The 20,489-nt window shown below is 41.3% G+C and overlaps 1 protein-coding gene across 4 annotated transcripts in view; it reads left to right on the top strand.

The window, feature by feature from the left end:
* Trappc12 (trafficking protein particle complex subunit 12) overlaps nt 1–20,489 on the top strand; it is a 140,667-nt gene that overhangs the window by 70,473 nt on the left and 49,705 nt on the right. For all 4 annotated transcript variants that reach the window (XM_045143017.1, XM_045143019.1, XM_045143018.1 and 1 more), the window contains exon 5: nt 305–443. In XM_045143017.1, coding sequence (XP_044998952.1) covers nt 305–443 — 139 coding nt within the window. The remainder of the gene's footprint in view (nt 1–304; nt 444–20,489) is intronic.

The raw sequence follows: 20,489 nt of genomic DNA on the forward strand, positions 1-20,489 counted from the left end.
CTTACCAGCCCTCACCCACTCATCCCCCAGCCATCATTTCTCCATCACCACCACATGGTACCCTGCATTGGGACGTTCTGTCTCCATGAGTATTGCTGAGGTAGATTTCATCAGAAGGCCTTCCATTGTGACTGTGGAGCTCAGCAGTGCTTTTTAGAACATGTGACTACAAGTGTGCAAGGGTGGGAAGTTAACTGAGCCCTTGTTTTTAATGTGTTTGAAAGCAGGCTCCATGGCAGCCTAATGAACATGTCTGACCTGACATGTGGGGTGACCAGCCATTTTTCTGTGTTCCTCATTTCAGCTCTGGTTTGTGCGCCTGGCACTGCTGGTGAAGCTAGGCCTTTTCCAGAATGCTGAAATGGAATTTGAGCCCTTTGGAAATCTGGACCAACCAGATCTGTATTACGAATACTACCCACACGTCTACCCGGGACGCAGGGGTAAGGCAGTGCCATCTTATGTTTGTACATTTGTATGTGTATTGTGCTACTTTGCTGCGGCTTATACATAATTAGGTACTCTGGAGTTTACCAATCCAGTTCTGAAAAGTCAAATCAGTAACCCAGCACAGATCATAACATAAAATGAGCTCATACGCTTGTATAAACTTGATGTGTGTAACATACTTGGCAGAGAGACTGGGTGGTAGACTTCCCAGCTTTCACCACTGTGCTCCACATGAAAACTATTGTTGTGCCATGATGTAGCACATGGGCATGTATTCCTGTAATCAAATGGAAGCATTCCTGACCTAAGACAGGCTTGTCCTTTCCATGTGAGGCCACCAGGGAAGCTCTGAGAGTCTATTATTTTGTTTTGTTTTCTTAAATGATTCTTGTAGGACTTACTTTGTTGTTGTTTTGTTTTTTGAGGTAGGGTCTCACTCTAGCCAAGGCTGACTTGCAATTCACTATGTAATCTCAGGGTGCCTTGAACTCATAGTGATCCTCCTACCTCTGCCTCCCAAGGGCCAGAATTAAAGGCATGCGCCACCACGCCCAGTTCTTGTAGGATTTTTTTTAAGTTTCTGTTTGTTTATTTTATTTATTTGAAAGGAGGGAGGGAAGGAGAAAGAAAGAGAGAGAGAATGAGCATTCCAAGGTTTCTTGCCACTGCAGATGAACTCCAGACACATTTACCACTTTGTGTATTTGGCTACCTGAGTACTAGGGAATTGAACCCTGGGCCAGAAGGCTTTGCAAGCAAGTGCCTTTAACCACTAAACAATCTCCCAGTTTTGTTTTGCTTTTTTCAAGGTAGGGTCTCTAGCCTGGGCTGATCTGGAACTTACTCTGTAACCCTAGGCTGGCCTTGAACTTACAGTGTAATCCTCTTATCTTAGTCTCTAGAGTGATGGGATTAAAGGCAGGCACCACCATAACCCGCTGTCTGTTCTTTTTTATTATTACTAATAATCAACCTTACTATATGAACAAATCATGTGCTACTCCCATTCCCCTCGTGTTATCCTCTTATATCACCTCTTTCCCGTCCCCATTCCACTGGGGGTCTTCCTCACTGGAGTTACTAATATTCACAGTGGGGTTATGAATGCATCAGTCAGTCTCTGTGGGGAAGGTGAGACAGTACATCAGCATATTCCTTCCCACCTTATAGCTGTTAAAATTTTCCTCCTTCTCTTCCTTAGTGTTCCTTAGCCTTAAGTCTACCTTAGTGTTGAGCTCTCTGCAGCTTCTGGATTTCTTCTGTGATGAGTTATGAGTCTGTCCTTAATTTAAGTCCGGTTATAACCTACCAAGAAGTCAGAGTCACACACATGGTTTGTAAACACTGGGCCATTGCTTGAGCTAGAACCAGGACAGAGGAAAAAGTAGGCTGGAGGGAGAAAAAGTCGTATCTTTGAAAGGTAAGCCCTTGCAGAGAGATTGAAAGCTCTCCTGTGTCAAAACATGAAGAAACCATCCTGGGAAGCTGTCTCCTAAGAAACCGTAGGGCCTTTTGGCCAGACTTGCCCAGCCATATTCTGGTTCTAATGTACTGTGCAGCCTTTGGCAAGCTAGGGATGTTTCTGTGCCCCAATATCCTTATTAGCAAAACAAGGTGGCGATCTGCTCACCTGCTGTGGTGATGTTAAGGTTAAATTATATCATAAATGTAGGTGGCTTTACTTATTGTGGTTGGCATACAATGTTGGCTACATCTGCTATTCTGTGCTGTTTTGAATTCATTAGTATCATGCCATCTTCCTATGAGACCATCAGGCCATCATTTGTTGGAGCTTTAAAAAACAGTCCTGATTGTCAGGAAATATATAACTGTTGACCTTGAAGGTAGGAAATAGGCAATAATAATACTAGAGAGTACAAAGGCCTGGCTGTTAAGAAAGAAAATAGCTGTGGAAGTTTCCAGAACTTAAATTCATATCTTGTTTCACTTGGTTCTTACTAGTTAGCTAGTAAATAAACCAAGAAGGCTAGACATAAAAACCAAGTATTCAGCTACTTTTTATGTTTTTAAAACCCAGGTCCACCAGGCATGGTGGTGCATGCCTTTAATCCCAGCACTCGGGAGGCAGAGGCAGGAGGATTGCCGTGAGTTCAAGGCCACCCTGAGACAACATAGTGAATTCCAGGTCAGCCTGAGCTAGCGTGAGACCCTACGTCAAAAAAAAAAAAAAAAAAAAAAAAAGATCTTTTGGGCTTTTGAGGGGTCTGAAGAAAGATGGGAAGTTGCTCTCTGTGTTCTTTGCTCCCCTCCCCCCATCATCTTTACTTTTCAGAAAACAGACATCGGAGGAATTGGTCCTTATTGCCCTGAGGTACCATAAAATCTGAGGTGGGTTCTTACAATTTATAGTACATGGTGGGTTTTGACCTTCACCTGCACGAATATTAAGTGTTTCTTCCTTGTGATAAAATGGAATTTGCACCTTGTGGGAAACATAGGTTTTGATACTGAAAATCAAGCTGAAAGCCAAGCAATTGTCCATAACTGGGTTGGTATATTCAAAGGACTCCACTCAGCAAACCAGGCAGATCTCAGATCAGAGGGTCTGTGAGCAAGGGCATAGCCTCCAGTTCTTCATTCAGCCATGGGCCCCTCAGGTCCCCGCAGCCTCTGTACAGCAGGCAGAAGGGTGAGGAAGGACCCTAGCCAAGCCCCAGGAGGTGGGGCGTCCAGAGGTTCAGTGGGCTTCCTGGGGTGTGCACTGGACAACCAGGGCATCTCCTCTCCAGAAGTCTGACTGCCCTGGGTCATTTTCCCATACCGCATTTGGGGAGCCACCTGCTAGGCCGTGAGAGCTGCCACTGGCAAGCAAGCTTGTCCATCTGCCCTCTGTGAATAACTCATCCCCACCTCCTCGAGGTTCATCAGCTCATTCTGCATCTGCAGTTCTTGCCAGGTCTCCCTGCCCTTAAAAAGGTACAGTTTACTTTGGGGATTCCAGGGATACTTTCCAGCGTGTGACTTGACTAGCCATTCTAATGCTACCTACTTTCACATCCACACATTTGCACAGCTGAGGTTCAGCTTTTTGTGTAAGGCAGTGAAGGCTGAGCGTCAGCTCATTGGTGGAGTGTTTGCCTAGCACATGCAAGGTCCTGGATTCAATTCCTAATACCGATACATTTTATGTTTTGTTTTGTTTTTTTAACTATATAAGACAATGAGCAAACTAATGGCCTGTATCTGTTACTGTAGTGGTTTGAATGTAAAATGTCCCCCATGGCATAGTGTGTTTTTGATTAATTATTTGATTCCCAGCTAGTAGAACCTTGGGAAGTTGATACCTTGGAGTAGGTGAGTCACTTGGGGGTGGGCCCTGAGCTCCATTCACTCTGTCCATTGCGTACCTCCTGGCTAATTAGAGGATATGAGCCAGCTTCTTATTTGTGCCATGTCTTTCACATCATGAAACCCTCAAAACTGTCAGCAGAAAGAAACCCTTTCCTTCCATAAGCTGCTTGTCACCAGTGTCCCAGCATCTAGAAAGTAACTGCTACAGTCACAAAATATCTGGCAAAGGTAACTTAAGGAAGAAAATATTTATTTTGGCTTATAGGAATGTGAAGGCCTTTAGTCACATTGAATCTACTGGCAGGAAACAGAGATGAATACTGGTGCTTAGTTTGCTTTCTTTTTTTTTTTTAATTTTTATTAACATTTTCCATGATTATAAAATATATCCCATGGTAATTCCCTCCCTCCCCACCCCCACATTTTCCCATTTTGCTTTCTTATTTATCCCTTTTGTTAGCCCAGGGTCCCAAACCACAGGATAATGCCACTCACATTCATGTTAGGTCTTCCTTTGGTTAAACCTCTGTGAAACAGACATAAGTGTTTCTCTTAGGTGATTCGAAATTAGTCAAGTTGAGAATGAGGATTTACCATCATTCTACTCAAATCTGAGTAGTGGGAAGGAAGAGTAGGGAAGTTTAGAGGCATCACTGTGTAGGGAAATTGGGGGATGTTTCTGGCTAGTCAATTTTGCCTGATAACTCTGATCAAAGGCAACCATTCTGGTGTTTCTCATAAAGAACAGCTATGCTTTCCTTCAGCATAAAAACAGCCTCCTTGTTCCACCTAGATACAGCTTAGCTCATTCCTCTCACAGGCTGGACCCGCCTCTCTTATACTCTGCCATGGCCTGGGTGTTGGCAGCTGATTTTAATTGGGTTTTGTTTGCTGCCAAAAAAGCTCAAACTTGGACCACAGAGACCCATCTCTTTTTTTTATGTTTTTTTTTTTAATTTTTATTAGCATTTTCCATGATTATAAAAAAAAAAATCCCATGTTAATTCCCTCCCTCCCCCACCACACTTTCTCCTTTGAAATTCCATTCTCCATCATATTACCTCCCCATTACAATCATTGTACTTACATATATACAATATCAACCGATTAAGTATCCTCTTCCCTTCCTTTCTCTTCCCTTTATGTCTCCTTTTTAACTTACTGGCCTCTGCTACTAAGTATTTTCATTCTCACGCAGAAGCCCAGTCATCTGTAGCTAGGATCCACATATGAGAGAGAACATGTGGCGCTTGGCTTTCTGGGCCTGGGTTACCTCACTTAGTATAATACGTTCCAGGTCCAGCCATTTTTCTGCAAATTTCATAGCTTCATTTTTCTCTACCACTGAGTAGAACTCCATTGTATAAATGTGCCACATCTTCATTATCCACTCATCAGTTGAGGGACATTCTAGGCTGGTTCCATTTCCCAGCTATTATAAATTGAGCAGCAATAAACATGGTTGAGCACGTACTTCTAAGGCAATGAGATGATTCCTTCGGGTATATGCCTAGGAGTGCTATAGCTGAGAGACCCATCTCTTAATGGTACTAAATTACCAAGTGTCCTGAAGTGTACAGCTGCATGAAAATCTCTAGGCTAGTTGTTGAGATTCCTGTGACGGGTCTATCCAATATGACTGTTTTTACATCAGCAACTTCTGAACGTTTGAAGGCTAGGTAAAGTGAGTGAGTCTAAAAGGCAGATGTTTTCTCTGGAGGCTTATAAAATGCCTGACTCCCATTGACTTCTGGCACTCATTGTCCTAGTGTCTAGCACTGCCTTGGACATCCTAGTTGTAATGGGCTGAGGCTTCTTCTGTACATCTCCTCAAAATAGGGAGCTTGAGGGACAGTGCAGAGCTTCCATGAAGAATAGGGTACCAAAAAAAAGGGAAACAAAGTAGGGGAGGTGGCTCAGCAGTTAAAGCACTCACTTGCAGACCTGGGTTTGGCCCTACTCAACACCCATGTAAAGTCAGATGCAAAAGTGGCACACGTGTCTGTGAACCCAACATACCTACAAAATGGGAGGTTGAGCCAGGAGCATCTGATGCTTGTAGACCAGCTGGATTAATACTTGTTTGCAGCAGTGAGAGACTCTGTCTCAAGCAAAAGCACAAATACCTCCAGGTTGTCCTCTGACCACCATACATACACCACACATGCAAACTCCAAGACATACACACAAATAAATTAATCAGTTTTATTTAAATAAAACAATAGGGGTTGGGGAGATGATTAGCATTAAAGCACTTGCAAGCAAAGCCAAAGAACCCAGATTTGATTCCCCAGTACCCACATAAAGCCAGATGCAAAAGGTGGCACATGTGTCTGGAATTTATTTGCAGTGGCTAGAGGCCCTGGTGCACCCATTCTCTCTATCTGCCATTCTCTCTCTCAAATAAACAAACAAACAAAATATTTTTTTAAAGTAGGGGCTGGAGAGATGGCTCAGCAGTTAAGGCACTTGCCTGCAAAGCCAGAGGACCCATGTTTGATTCCCCACTACCTATATAAAGCCAGATGCAGAGTGGTGCATGCATCCAGAATTCGTTTGCAGCTGCTAGAGGCCCTGGTGTGCCCATTTTCTCTATCTGCCATTTTCTCTTTCTCTCCCTTCCTCTCTCTTTTTTCTCTCTCTGCTTACAAATAAATAAATAGATTTTAAATTAAAAAAAGAATAGGATACAGTGTTTGAGCTGAGGTATAGAGTTGCCACCTGCCTATAGCCCTTCACCAGAACTCTGAAGCCATGTAGATGTGCAGTCTGCAAAGCATGCTTCTGATGCTGCCTGAAATTTAATTGCACCGGGCTATGGATAAAAGGGAATACAGGAGCTCTGCATCATTAAGCAACTAATTCCAATTAGGAAATAGACATAAATCATACATATATTTCAGCTAATGTATATTAACATGCATCCACAATAATATGCTATTTCCTAATTTTTCTTCTTATCTTGTGGAGTAACAAGGATAAATGTAAGACTTTGATTCATTAATTTCATTTTAGTTCACAATATATAAGCAAAGCAAGTCGTTAGAATGTGCTTTTTTTTAAATTTTTTTTATTGTTTATTTATTTATTTGAGAGCAACAGACAGAGAGCGAAAGAGGCAAATACACAGAGAGAGAGAGAGAGAGAGAACAGAGAGAGAGCCTCCAGCCACTGAAAACGAACTCCAGACGCGTTGTGCCCCCTTGTGCATCTGGCTAACGTGGGTCCTGGGGAGTTGAGCCTCGAACCAGAGTCCTTAGGCTTCACAGGCAAGCGCTTAACCGCTAAGCCATCTCTCCAGCCCAGAATGTGCTTTTTAAGGAGGTTATAGCAATACAAATAAATAACTTTTATGAATGTGTTTTAAGAGATTTCATTTAAATATGACATGTTAGCTGGGTGTGGTGTTACACACCTTTAATCCCAGCACTCAGGAGGCAGAGGTAGGACGATCGCTGTGAGTTTAAGGCCACTCTGAGGATACAGAGTGAACTCCAGATCACCTGAGATAGAGTGAGACCCTACCTTGAAAAAAAATTTACATGTTAAAAGCATAAATATTGGGCATAATATTTATCCATTCAGTATATTCATAATGACATGATGAATTATGTGTAAAGATCATGAAGCTATTTTTTTTCTAATGCACTAAAGGAACAGTACTGTGTTTGATACATTTCTGTGACATTTCTAACAGTTTCCATCCCCTAGAAGTATAGTTAGGTTTGTCTATAGACTCTTAGCACCGCTTTGTGTCTCTTTTGCTCATAGGAAGTATAGCAAGGACAGTGAGTAGGGGCAAGAGCAGCACCAGGGCCCACAGCTGAGGCCTTAGTGGTTTGGAGACAGAGCCCAAAAGATCCCCAGTGCCTCTTACCTGGAGCTCTACCTCTGCTGTGCTTTGCTGCTCCTCTGGCTGTGCCCCCTTTCCTCTGCTTGTGCTCTTCCATCTCACTCACTGCTCTGCCCTGCCTAGGCTGTGTGCCTTCCCTCAAACAGAGGACCCATGAGGTCAGCTCAGAGATGCTGGCATGACCTGCTTGCATGCAGCTTCTTAGCAGACTGCATGCTGTGGTTAAGAGGTCATCACTCAAGCCCTACTATCTGCACCTATCCATGGGACTCCTCCCTTTCCCACCATGTAGCCATAGTTAGCTCTTTGGGGTCTAAATTAAAAGTGGCCTTGCTAGAGTGTATGTTGTTAGTGTTTTCAGTAAGGAACAGCCAGATTGCTTTCCAAAATAGCCATTAGGGGCTGGTTATATAGCTCAATAGTAGAGTGTTTGTCTAGCATATTCAAGGCTCTACATTCAGTCCCCAGAACCACAAAAACAAAAGAGCCATCAGCTTTCCCCTCCCAGTCTCTATTCATGAGCACATTTTCTTTCCTTACTTGTATCAGTAGCACTGTCATACCTTCATCTGGTGGGCCTGACACTCCCTCCTCTTGTCCTCACTTGGGTCTTCCTGATTCCTGCTTCTATGAGACTTCTTCCTTAGTGACTCACTTTTACAGTGTCTGTATTTTTACCTAGTTATCTTTCTGCTACTGTTTCATTGAAGTTCTTCCTATATTGTACTATTTAATCCTTTTTTGTTTTTTTTTGTTTTTGTTTGTTTGTTTTGTTTTGTTTTGAGGTAGGGTCTCACTCTGGCCCAGGCTGACGTGGAATTCACTATGTAGTCTCAGGGTGACCTCAAACTCATGGCGATCCTCCTACCTCTCTCTCCCAAGTGCTGGGATTAAAGGCATGAGCCACCATGCCTGGCTTTAATCCTTTCTTTACATTGTAGAAATATTGTCTACTGTTTGTAGAGCTGTTTCCAACCTGAAAAAAGATTTTTCTGATTTTACAAAGATCAACACAACCTTGTTCATTTGTAGCCTGACATATTTTAGGAAGAATCTCCTGCTTGACTCTTTTATACCAGGAATAGTAAGTGCAGGCACTCAGCCTGTGTTGTTAAGATCAGACCAGGTTTTGAGGCACATGAAGATGTCTATCAGACAACTGTCTAGAATGGTTTCCGAACTAGAAGCCACAATATACTGCAGTCCAGACCATCAGCCAGGCATGGGCATAGCTATAAGGAGTGCATGATTAGAATGTTTCCCTGAGGCTGCAAACAGCTGCAAGAGCCCCATGCTCACTTTGGGGGGCAGGGTCCCTCACAGTAGACTCACCACTTTGGCTCTTTCTAGGAAACCGGCCTCAGAAATCTCCTACAAAATCTTTGACCCTGGAAATACCCCCGTGATCTCCCCATACTTCAGCCAACCACTGCAACTTCTTTTTTTTTCCAATTTTTTTTGTTTATGTATTTATTTGAGAGCAACAGACAGAAAGAGGCAAAGAGAAAAATGGGCGTGCCAGGGCCTCCAGCCACTGCAAACAAACTCCAGACACATGTGCCCCCTTGTACATCAGGCTAACATGGGTCCTGGGGAATCTAGCCTAGAACTGGGGTCCTTAGGCTTCACAGGCAAGTGTTTAACTGCTAAGCCATCTCTCTAGCTCCCACTGTGACTTCTATAGCCCTAAGATTCATCACAACCTCCTAGGAGCCTCCTGCCATCCCTCATTCCTCGCCAGGAGAGACTAAATGAATGGGGCTTGTCATCTTCTGGCTTTGCTAGTGTTATTGGTTTGTCTGTTCAGAATCAGAACTATAGTTCATGTCAGTGCTTCAAGATGCCTTTCAACAACCCTATGCACTGTTTGGTTTTTTTTAATATATATAATACAGACTTTTTAAAAATTTTTTGTTTATTTTTATTTATTTATTTGATAGTAACAGACAGAGAAAGAGGGAAAGAGAGAAGGAGAATGGGCGTGCCAGGGCCTCCAGCCACTGCAAACGAACACCTGATGCATGCGCCCCCTTGTGCATCTGGCTAACGTGGGTCCTGGGGAACCAAGCCTAGAACCAGGGTCCTCAGGCTTCACAGGCAAGCGCTTAACCACTATGCCATCTCTCCAGCCCCACTGTTTGTTTTTGAGAGCCTTCCTTTTGATACTGTTGGTTGACATCCCTCTTTCATTTTCTCTTAATTTTTTTTCCTTTTTCTTTTCAAAGAAAAAATTTTATTTACTTGCAAGAAGAGAAACAGAAGAGAGAAAATGTGCATGCCACGGCTTCCAGCCACTGCAAACAAAAACGTGCACCATCTTGTGCATCTGGCTTACGTGGGTCCTGGGAAGTTAAACCTGGGTCCTTTGGCTTTGCTGGAAAAAACTTTAAGCACTAAGCCATCTCTCCACCCCTGCCCAGAATTCCTTTTTTTTCCAATTTTTTTTTTGTTTTGGTTTTTCGAGGTAGGGTCTCACTCTAGCCCAGGCTGACCAAAAGTGAGAGTAGCATTAACATAAGGGTATGAACATTAAGAGAAGTGCTACTGGGCAGTTTCATAAGCATAGTATATACATTTAGGCATACAGCAGCAGACGTTGCACCCTTACTGCTCATGACTACCCCTGTTTTAAGTTTTCAGTATCAGAGATATATTCCCTCCCATGGAGCCGACCTCCAGTCCAATTAGAAAGCAGTTGGTTTCCACCATGACAGATGTGCCATTGGCTCATTTGGTCTTGCTGGCCAAATATAAAGCTTGCAGTGTCCACTGTTGAGTATCTTCACTGGTGATTTCTCTTTCTCCCATTGAACTGCATGAGGAATGACTTCTTCCACCTTTCTGTCAGCTGGCCTACATGGAGGAGGTTATCAACTCAGTTCCAACAGGATTTCTCAGTGGCCTTGCAGTCTAAGTATATGGAGTCTTCAGCAATAGTGTCTTACCCTCTATTCCTGGTGGGAAACCAAAGGCCTCAGCAATGACCTATGTTTTGGGGACATCAGGGACCTCCCTGGCCCCCATCAGGGACCAAACCTGGCCAAAGGTTTCCCATCCCTGGCACTGAATATTTTCTACCAACAATCTATGGCTCCTTAGTGTTCCATTGTCCAAAAAAATAGGTATTCATATGATTTATTTATATCCTCTTAGATTTTGATTAGCCCTCCCTCCACCTTTCAGTTACTCAGTCTCTTCCCCTGACCTTACTTGTGGGCTTTTTACCCCCATTAATCTATTCTACTTACATATGTAAAATACCATCCTATTAAGTACCCCCTTCCTTCCTTTCTCTTCCCTTTATATCTCTATTCTAGGTTGCTGGCCTTTACTATTGAGTATTCATCCATCTTACACAGAAGTCATCTGTAGCTAGAATACACATATGAAAGAGAACATTCCATGCTTGGCTTTCTGGTCATAGATTACCTCACTTAGTATAAACCTTTCCAGATCCATCAACTTTCCTGCAAATTTCATAACTTCATTTTTCTTTACCACTAAGTAGAACTCCATTGTATAAATGTGCCATATTTTCATTATTGACTCATCAGTTTTGGGATATCTAAGCTAGTTTCATTTCCCATCTATTTTGAGTTGAATGGCAATAAATATGGTTGAGCAAGTATCTCTAATTTAATGAGATGAGTCCTTAGGATGTATGCCTAGGAGTGCTATAGCTGGGTCATATGGTAGGTCTGTTTTTAGCTGTCTTGGGAACCTCCACACCGATTTCCAAAATGGCTGTATCAGATTTCATTCCCACCAACAGTGTAGAAGGAAGGGTTCCTCTTTTTTCACATCCTCACCAGCATTTATGGTCGTTTGTTTTCACGATGGTAGCCAACTTAACAGGACTGAGATGGAATCTCAACATAGTTTTAATCTATATGTCCCTGATGACTAGGGATGTAGAACATTGTTTTAGATGCTTACATGCCATCCATATATCTTCTTTTGAGAATTCTCTATTTATAGTTCCATTGCCCTTTTTTGAAACTTTTTATTAACAGCTTCCATGAATATAAGAAATATCCCATAGTAATACCCCCCCCCCACTTCCCCTTTAAAACTCCATTCTCCATCATATCCCCTCCCCATCTCAATCAGTCTCTCTTTTATTTTGACGTCATGATCTTGTCCTCCTCTTACGATGGTCTTGTGTTGGTAGTGTAGGGCACTGTGAGGTCATGGATATTCAGGCCATTTTGTGTCTTGGGGGAGCACATTGGAAGGAGTCCTACCATTCCTTTGGCACTTACATTCTGTCTGCCACCTCTTCCGCATTAGACCCTGAGCCTTTGAAGGTATGATAGAGATATTATACTACTGAGCACTCCAGTCACTTCTTTCCAGCACCATGATGCCTTCTGAGTCATCCCAAGGTCACTGCCATCTGAAAAGAGAAGATTCTCTACCAAAAGTGAGAGTGGCATTAATATATGGGTATGAACATTAAGAGAGGTGCTTACTGGGAAGTTTTATAAGCATAGTATATACATTTAGCCAGATAGCAGTGGATGTTATACCCCTAGGGCTCATGACTACCCCTGTTTTAAGTTTTAAGTATCAGGGATGTATTCCCTCCCATGGAGTGGGCCTCCAGTCCAATTAGAGGGCACTTGGTTTCCACCACGACAGACGTGCCACTATTGTACCTTTTGGCTTATTTGGCCTGGCTGCCCAAATATAAAGCTTGCAGTGTCCACTGTTGAGTATCTTCACTGGTGATTTCTTTCTCCCATTGAACTGCATGCAGAATGGCTTCTTCCAGCTTTCTGTCATCTGGTCTATATGGAGGAGGTTATCAGCTCAGCTGCAGCAGGATTTCTCAGTGGCCTTGCAGCCTAAGTATGTGGAGTCTTCAGCAATAGTGTCTTACCATGTATTCATGGTGGGAAACCAAGGGCCTCGGCCATTGCCCATTTTTTCATTGGCTTGTTTAATTTCTTATTATTTAATTTTTTGAGTTCTTTGTATGTCCTAGATATTAATCCTCTATCAGATGTATAGTTTGCAAACATTTTTTTCAAATTCTGTAGGTTGCCTCTTTGCTTCATTCAAAGTGTCCTTTGTCATACAAAATCTTTGTAATTTCATGAGGTCCCAGTGGTTAATCTATAGTTTTATTGCCTGAGCAATTGGGGTTATATTCAGAAAGTCTTTGCCAAGACCAGTATGTTGAAGGGTTTCCCCTACTTTTTCCTCCAGCAGTTTCAGAGTTTCAGGTCTGATGTTAAGGTCTTTAATACATTTGGACTTAATTCTTGGGCTTGGAGAAAGAGAAGAGTCTATTTTCATCCTTCTACAGATACATATGCAGTTTTCCCACCACTATTTGCTGAAGAGGCTGACTTTTCTCCAATGAGTATTTTTGGCATTTTTGTTGACTATCAGGTGGCTGTAGCTACCCGGACTTACATCTGGGTCCTCTATTCTGTTTCATTGATCAACATGTCTGTTTTTGTGCCAGTACCATGCTATTTTTGTTACCATGGCTCTGTAGTATAGGTTAAAAGCGGGTATGGTGATTCTACCAGCCTTATTTTTGTTGCTCAGTATTGTTTTATATATTCAAGATTTTTTGTGATTCCAAGTGAATTTTTAGATTGTTTTTTCTATTTCCATGAAGAATGCCAATGGAATTTTGATGGCGATTGCATTAAATGTGTAGATTGCTTTTGGTAAGATTGCCATTTTCACTGTATTCATTCTTCTGATCCAGGAATGAAAGATGTTTTTCCATTTCCTGGTGTCTACTGGAATTTCTCTCTTGAGTGTCTTAAAGTTTTCATTGTAGAAATCCTTTACTTCCTTAGTTAGGTTTATTCCAAGGTACTTTTTGTTTGTGCAGTTGTGAATGGAAGTGATTCTCATATTTCATCCTCTGTGTGTTTGTTGTTAGCATATAGGATGGCTACTTATTTTTGTATATTTATTTTGTATACTGCTACATGGCTATAGGTGTTTATCAGCTGTAACAGTTTGCTGGTAGAGTCTTATGTTCCTTTATGTATAGAATCATGTCATCTGCAAATAATGATAACTTGGTCTTTTCCTTTCCAATTTGTATCCCTTTTATGTGTGTCTCTTGCCTTATTGCTATGGCTAAGACTTCCAGTACTATATTAAATAAAAGTGGGGGGCTGTATAGTAGACATGCTTTTCTTGTTCCTGATTTTAGTGGAAAAGCTTTCAGCTTTTCCCCATTTAGTAATATGTTGACTGTAGGCTTGTCATAAAAGCCTTTATTATATTGAGATATGTTCCTTCTATTCCCAGTCTCTGTAGGACTTTTATCATGAAGGGATGTTGGATTTTGTCACATGCTTTTTCTGCATCTAATGAGATGATCATGTGATATTTTAAAATATTTTATTTTAATTTATTTATTTGTGAGAGAGAACAAGGCAGAAGAAAGAAAAAGAGAGAAAGCATGGGCGCACCAGGGCCTTCAACCACTGCAAACAAACTCCAGATACATGTGTCCTCTTGTGCATCTGGCTTATGTGGGTCCAGGCGAATGGAACCAAGGTCCTTTAGTTTTGCAGGCAAGTGCCTTAACTGCTAAGCCAGCTCTACAACCCAATCATGTGATTTTTGTCCTTCAGTCTATTTATATAACGTATAACATTTATCTATTTGCGTATGCTGAACCTTCCCTGCATCTCTGGGATAAAGACTACTTGGTCAGGGTGAATGATCTTTCTAATATATTACTGTATTCTGTTTGCCAATAATTTATTGAGAATTTTTGTATCTATGTTCAGGAGGGAGATTGGTCTGTAATTTTCTTTTTTTATTCTTTCTTTGCCTCGTTTTGGTATCAGGGTGATGCTGGCTTCATAGAAGGAGTTTGGTAGAATTTCTTCTTTTTGTATTTTATGGAAAAGCTTAAGAAGCAGTGCTGTTAGTTCTTCCCTGAAGGTCTGGTAAAATTCACCAGTGAATCCATCTAGGCCTGGACATTTTTTAGCTGGAAGATTTTTGATAACTGTTAGGATCTCCATATTTAGATTAATCTCATCTTGTTTTAATTTAAGTATGTCAAATAAATCAAGATAATCATCTATTTCTTTCACACTTACTGGAGTATGTTTTTCTAGTATGTCCCTATGGTTTTTTGAATTTCTCTTTTATATGTTGTGTTATTGCCTTTTTCATCTTCAATTTTAATTTGTGCCTCTTCTCTCTTTCTTTTGGTCAGATTTGCTAAGGCGTTATCAATCTTGTTTATCCTTTCAGAGAACCAGCTCTTTGTTTCATTGATTCTTTGGATTGTTCTTTGGGTTTCTATTTCAATAATTTCTGTCCTAATCTTTGTTATTTCTTCCCCTCTACTGAATTTCGGTTGTTCTTTTTCCAAGGCTTTAAGGTGAAGCATTAGGTCTTTCTTGCGACCTTTCTAATTTCTTTTTTTTTTTTTTTTTTTTTTTTTGGTTTTTCAAGGTAGGGTCTCACTGTAGCTCAGGCTGACCTGGAATTCACTCTGCATTCTCAGGGTGGCCTTGAACTCACAGTAATCCTCCTACCTCTGCCTCCCAAATGCTGGGATTAAAGGCGTGCGCCACCACGCCCGGCTCTAATTTCTTAATATAGGCACTTAAAGCTATAAATTTCAATTTTAGTACTGCCTTCATTGTGTCACAAAGATTTTGATTTGTTGTGTTCTCATTATCACTTGACTCTATGAATTTTTTGATTTCCTTCTTGATTTCTTCATTGACCCATTCGTCATTTAGTAATATATTGCTTAGTTTCCATGATTTTGTGTATGTTCTATAGCTTCTCTTGCTATTGATTTGTAGTTTCATTCCATTGTGGACAGATAGAATGCAAGGAATTATTTCATTTTACATGTATTTATTAGTTTGTTTTGTGTCCTAATAAATGGTCTGTTTTAGAGAATGTTCCATGTGCTGCTGAAAAGAATGTATAGTCTGCAGCATTTGGATGAAATGTCCTATATATATGTTAGGTCCACTTCTTCTATGACCTGATTTAATCCATTTGACTCTCTGTTTATTTTTTCCTGGGATGACCTGTCAGTTGATGAGTGTGGGGTGTTGAAGTCACCCACTACCACTGTGTTTGGTGTCATCTGTGACCTTAGTTCTAATGGCATTTATTTGATGAATTTGGAAGACCCCATGTTAGGTGCATATATGTTTAGGATTATAATGTCCTCCTTTTGGAGTATGCCTTTAATCAATATAAAGTGATCTTCCTTATGTTTTTTTAACTAATGTTGGTCTGAAGTCTACCTTGTCTGATATTAGTATAGCAACCCCTCCTTATTTTCTAGGCCCATTTGCTTGAAACACCATTTTCCAACCTTTCACCCTAAGATAGTGTCCATCCTTTGTACAAAGGTGGATTTCTTGGAGGCAACAGATTGAAAGATCCTGCTTTTTAACCTAGTCTGCAAACCTATAAACTAAGCAGAGGGTGTAAATCACCTTGGCCCACATAACACAGAGAGTAGCAATAGGAGACTGTGCTTAACACTGGCCTGGGGAACTAGGCCTGCCCCAACAATACACCACCTATAAGAAGCTTTAATTTCAGTTGCCATCAGCAGTTGAAATTATGTAACATCTAGAACACGTAATTTTATGGGGGACACCTGACTCACACCAGCACAGCAGGGAACAATGTAGAAGTAAAAGAATACCTCACACAGAACACCTAAGTTTATGGGGACACCTGACTCACACCAGCACAGCAGGGAACAATGTAGAAGTAAAGGAATACCTCACACAGAACACCTAAGTTTATGGGTCTTTTAGTTGGGACATTGAGGCTATTAATATTAAGAGATATTATTGAAAGGTGTGTATTCATTTTTGCCATTTTTTTGTAGTTCTTCTGGTTTTACCTTTGCTCTCTTGTGTTAACTAGTATTTAAGTATTGTTTGTTTTTCCCAGGTTCCTTATATGTGTGCTTTTCCTTCTCTTCATTATTGAAGATACTTTTTTCAAGTATTTTCTGTAGAGCTGATTTTGTCTTCAAAGACTCCTTTCACCTGCTTTCTCTCTCTCTCTCTCTGTCTTTCAAATATCTTTTTAATAAAAAGAGATTGGCATTGGCTCCTTTCCATTGCTATCTTTTGAATCAGCATCTTATATATACAAAACTAGTCTTGAACTTGCTGTGTAGCCAAGGACCTTGACCTTTACTTTCTAACCTTCCTTCCTCCATCTCCATGAACAGCAGTAACTGTGGGAGCTCTCTAGTACCTCAGAGGCCAGGGAGCTAAGGGATGGGTTTTTGTTTGTTGCTTTGGTATTGGTTTTGTTTGTGGTAGGGTCTCTAGCCCAGGCTGACCTGGAATTCACTGTGTAATCTCAGGGTGGCCTTGAATTCACAGCAATCCTCCTGCCTGTGCCTCCCAAGTGCTGGCATTAAAGGCAAGTACTACCATGCCCAGCTTTGAGAAATGATATCTGATGGAAGCAGAATAGCTTAACTGGAGTCAACCTCACCAATGGAATGCAGAACAGAGCCAAATATCTGCAGGTGAGAGGTTCTAACAGTCCCCAAGAGATAGTATTCCTCACCAAGTGAGAGAAGTATCCTCACCTCTTCTGCACTTTACTTCCCCTTAATCTCATAATAGTCTTTCAATACCTGGATTGTTTTAAAGAAGTAGGAGATAGCAAGTGTTTTAGTCAGGTTTGCATTGCTGGTAGAAATCACCCAACCAAGAGTAGCTTGTGGAAAAAAAGAGGCTTTTTGGCTTACAGGCTCAAGGGGGAAGCTCCATGATGGAAAACGATGGTATGAGCAGAGGGTGTAAATCACCTTGGCCCACATAACACAGAGAGTAGCAATAGGAGACTGTGCTTAACACTGGCCTGGGGAACTAGGCCTGCCCCAACAATACACCACCTATAAGAAGCTTTAATTTCAGTTGCCATCAGCAGTTGAAATTATGTAACATCTAGAACACGTAATTTTATGGGGGACACCTGACTCACACCAGCACAGCAGGGAACAATGTAGAAGTAAAAGAATACCTCACACAGAACACCTAAGTTTATGGGGGACACCTGACTCACACCAGCACAGCAGGGAACAATATAGAAGTAAAGGAATACCTCACACACACCTAAGTTTATGGGGGACACCTGACTCACACCAGCACAGCAGGGAACAATGTAGAAGTAAAGGAATACCTCACACAGAACACCTAAGTTTATGGGGGACACCTGACTCACACCAGCACAGCAGGGAACAATATAGAAGTAAAGGAATACCTCACACACACCTAAGTTTATGGGGGACACCTGACTCACACCAGCACACCAGGGAACAATATAGAATTAAAGGAATACCTCACACAGATCACCTAAGTTTATGGGGGACATCTGATACCCCAGCAGGGAACAGTGTAGAAATAAATGAATACTTCACACAGAACTTTGTATTGCTGTGGCAGAAACAACTTAAAGGGGGAAGGGTTTGTTTTGACTCTGTTTCAGAAGGTACAATACACATGGCACAGAGAACACAGCAGAGCGGTTCCAAAGCTGTTCAAATGTGTGGTGGAGCTGTTCACATGGTAGCTGAACCAGGAACTGAAACAAGTTCTCAGGCTATCCCCCTCAAAGGCCCTCTTCCAATAGACTGCCTCTGAAAAGTTTCCTAACAGTTGAGAATCAAGTGTTACAACACAACCATAATAGTACTGATTACATATTTTTAATTTGATCTGAATAAACTTGACTGTGCATTTTGAGGCATGATAAAAAAATATTTAAATATTAACCTTTGGTTAGTAAACTAAGTTTACATCTGAGAAGTCATGAGTAAGAGAAATACTTCTCAATTATCACTATACCCAACGTTATTACAGTGATGTTCATAGTCTCACTGCCCTAAAACTCCTCTGTGCTATGCCTGTGTTGCAGTCAGCTTCTAGTTACTGGGACAAATATCCAACCAGAAGTAGCTTATGGTAATAAAGTGTTTATTTCAGGCTTCAAATTCCAAGGGATGTCATCAGTGGTGGAAGTAGCTCGTTTATTTCTGTAGATCCAAGCAGAGAGATATCACCAAACATCCAGTAAACACCAACAAACACAACTAATCAGAACTCCAACTGGTCTCCACACCTTAGGGCTACACTGAAGATCTGCCCCAAACACACCTAAGGCATGAACTCCAGTCAGCTCCTAGTGGCCTACCTCTTTCCCAGTAGGGCTGTGCTCACAGGAGACGCAAGAGTCTTTGGGGTCGCACATAAACCATTATAGTATATAATTAGAATCCTACAATATATGGTCTTTTCAGGTCTGCTTCTTTAGCCTGGCAGTATGCATTTATGATTTTTCAGTGTCTCTGGTTTTATAGGTTGTTTTGGGGGGATTTGTTTGCTTGTTTGTAGTGCTGAGGATTGAACCCAAGGCCTACCTAACATAATAGACACATTTACTACCACTGTGATATATACATTTATTTCTTTTTCTTTCTTTCTTTCTTTTTTTTTTTTTTTTTTTGGTAGGGTCTCACTATAGCCCAGGCTGACCTGGAATCCACTATGTAGTCTCAAGCTGGCCTTGACCTCACAGAAGTCCTCCTTCCTCTGCTTCCATAGTGTTGGGATAGGGCTGGGAGAGATGGCTTAGTGGGTAAAGCATTTACCTGCAAAACCCAAAGGATTTGGTTCAATTCCCCAGGACCACATAAGCCAGTTGTACAAGGTGGCTCATGGATCTGGAATTCATTTAGGGTGACTAAAGGCCATGGTGCACCCATTCATTCATATTCATTCTCTCTCTGTTTCTTTCTTTCTCTCTCTCTCTCTCTCTCTCTCTCTCATAAATAAAATTTGAAAAAGAAGTAAAACCAGAGTGCTGGGATTAGAGGCCTGTGCCACCATGTGACAGAGTGAGAGAATGAGCACATCTAGGGCTTCTAACTGCTGCAGATGAACTCCAGATGCATGCATCACTTTGATCATCTGGCTTTATGTAGGTACTGGGTGACTGAACTCAGGTTATTAGGTTTTACAAATGTCTTAACCGCTGAACTCTCTCTCCAGCTCTCACATACATTTCTTATCATTAAGTAATATTGCATTGTTGTTCTCTTCAATATTGTGACAAATATTCTGAGTCTTTCACTTCTAAATGCAAACAAAATACATTTGTCATTTATTTATATCTACTAAATACCTTGTTTAAGACTGCATTGGAGTGGGGTGTGGTAGCACACACCTTTAATCCCAGCACTTGGGAGGCAGAGGTAGGAGGATCACCATGAGGTCAAGGCCACCCTAAGATAACTTAGTGAATTCCAGGTCAGCCTGACACTGATTATCAGGTTCAGCATGGAAGTAGCACTCTTGCACATCTCAGTTCCTCTCTGGTTTCAGCTGTGGCTTGGCTGAAGTGTGAGGGGTAGTTTATCTTCTCCAGTCTCAATGCCTTTTGAAAAAGAACAGACTTCTGCACGTGTATCCTTGGTACTCATTAGATTTTTTTGTCTTGATTTGTTTTATCATGTATTTCTTCTTTTAAGAACTGTCTGTTCAGTGCCATGGTGTACTTTTTTGAGTGGATTGTTTTTATTTTATTGCTTGGCTTTTTTTTAGCTCTTTGTATATTCTAAATTTTAATCTTCTGTCAGATGATTAGATGGCAAAGTTTTTTTCTCATTATGTAGGTTGTATGTGAATTCAGCTGATGGTTTCCTTAGCTGTACAGAAATTTATTAGTTTCATAAGATCCAGTTTATTAATTGTCTTTTGTCCATGGGCTACTGGAATCCTATTCCCTACACCTATACCTTAGAGTTTTCTTCTAACTTTTTCATGTAGTCATTTCAGGGTTCAGGTCTTACATTGTGTGGTCTTTGCTTCATTTGAAG

The sequence above is a fragment of the Jaculus jaculus genome, chromosome 2, assembly GCF_020740685.1.
Source record: "Jaculus jaculus isolate mJacJac1 chromosome 2, mJacJac1.mat.Y.cur, whole genome shotgun sequence".
Classification (NCBI taxonomy): Eukaryota; Metazoa; Chordata; class Mammalia; order Rodentia; family Dipodidae; genus Jaculus; species Jaculus jaculus.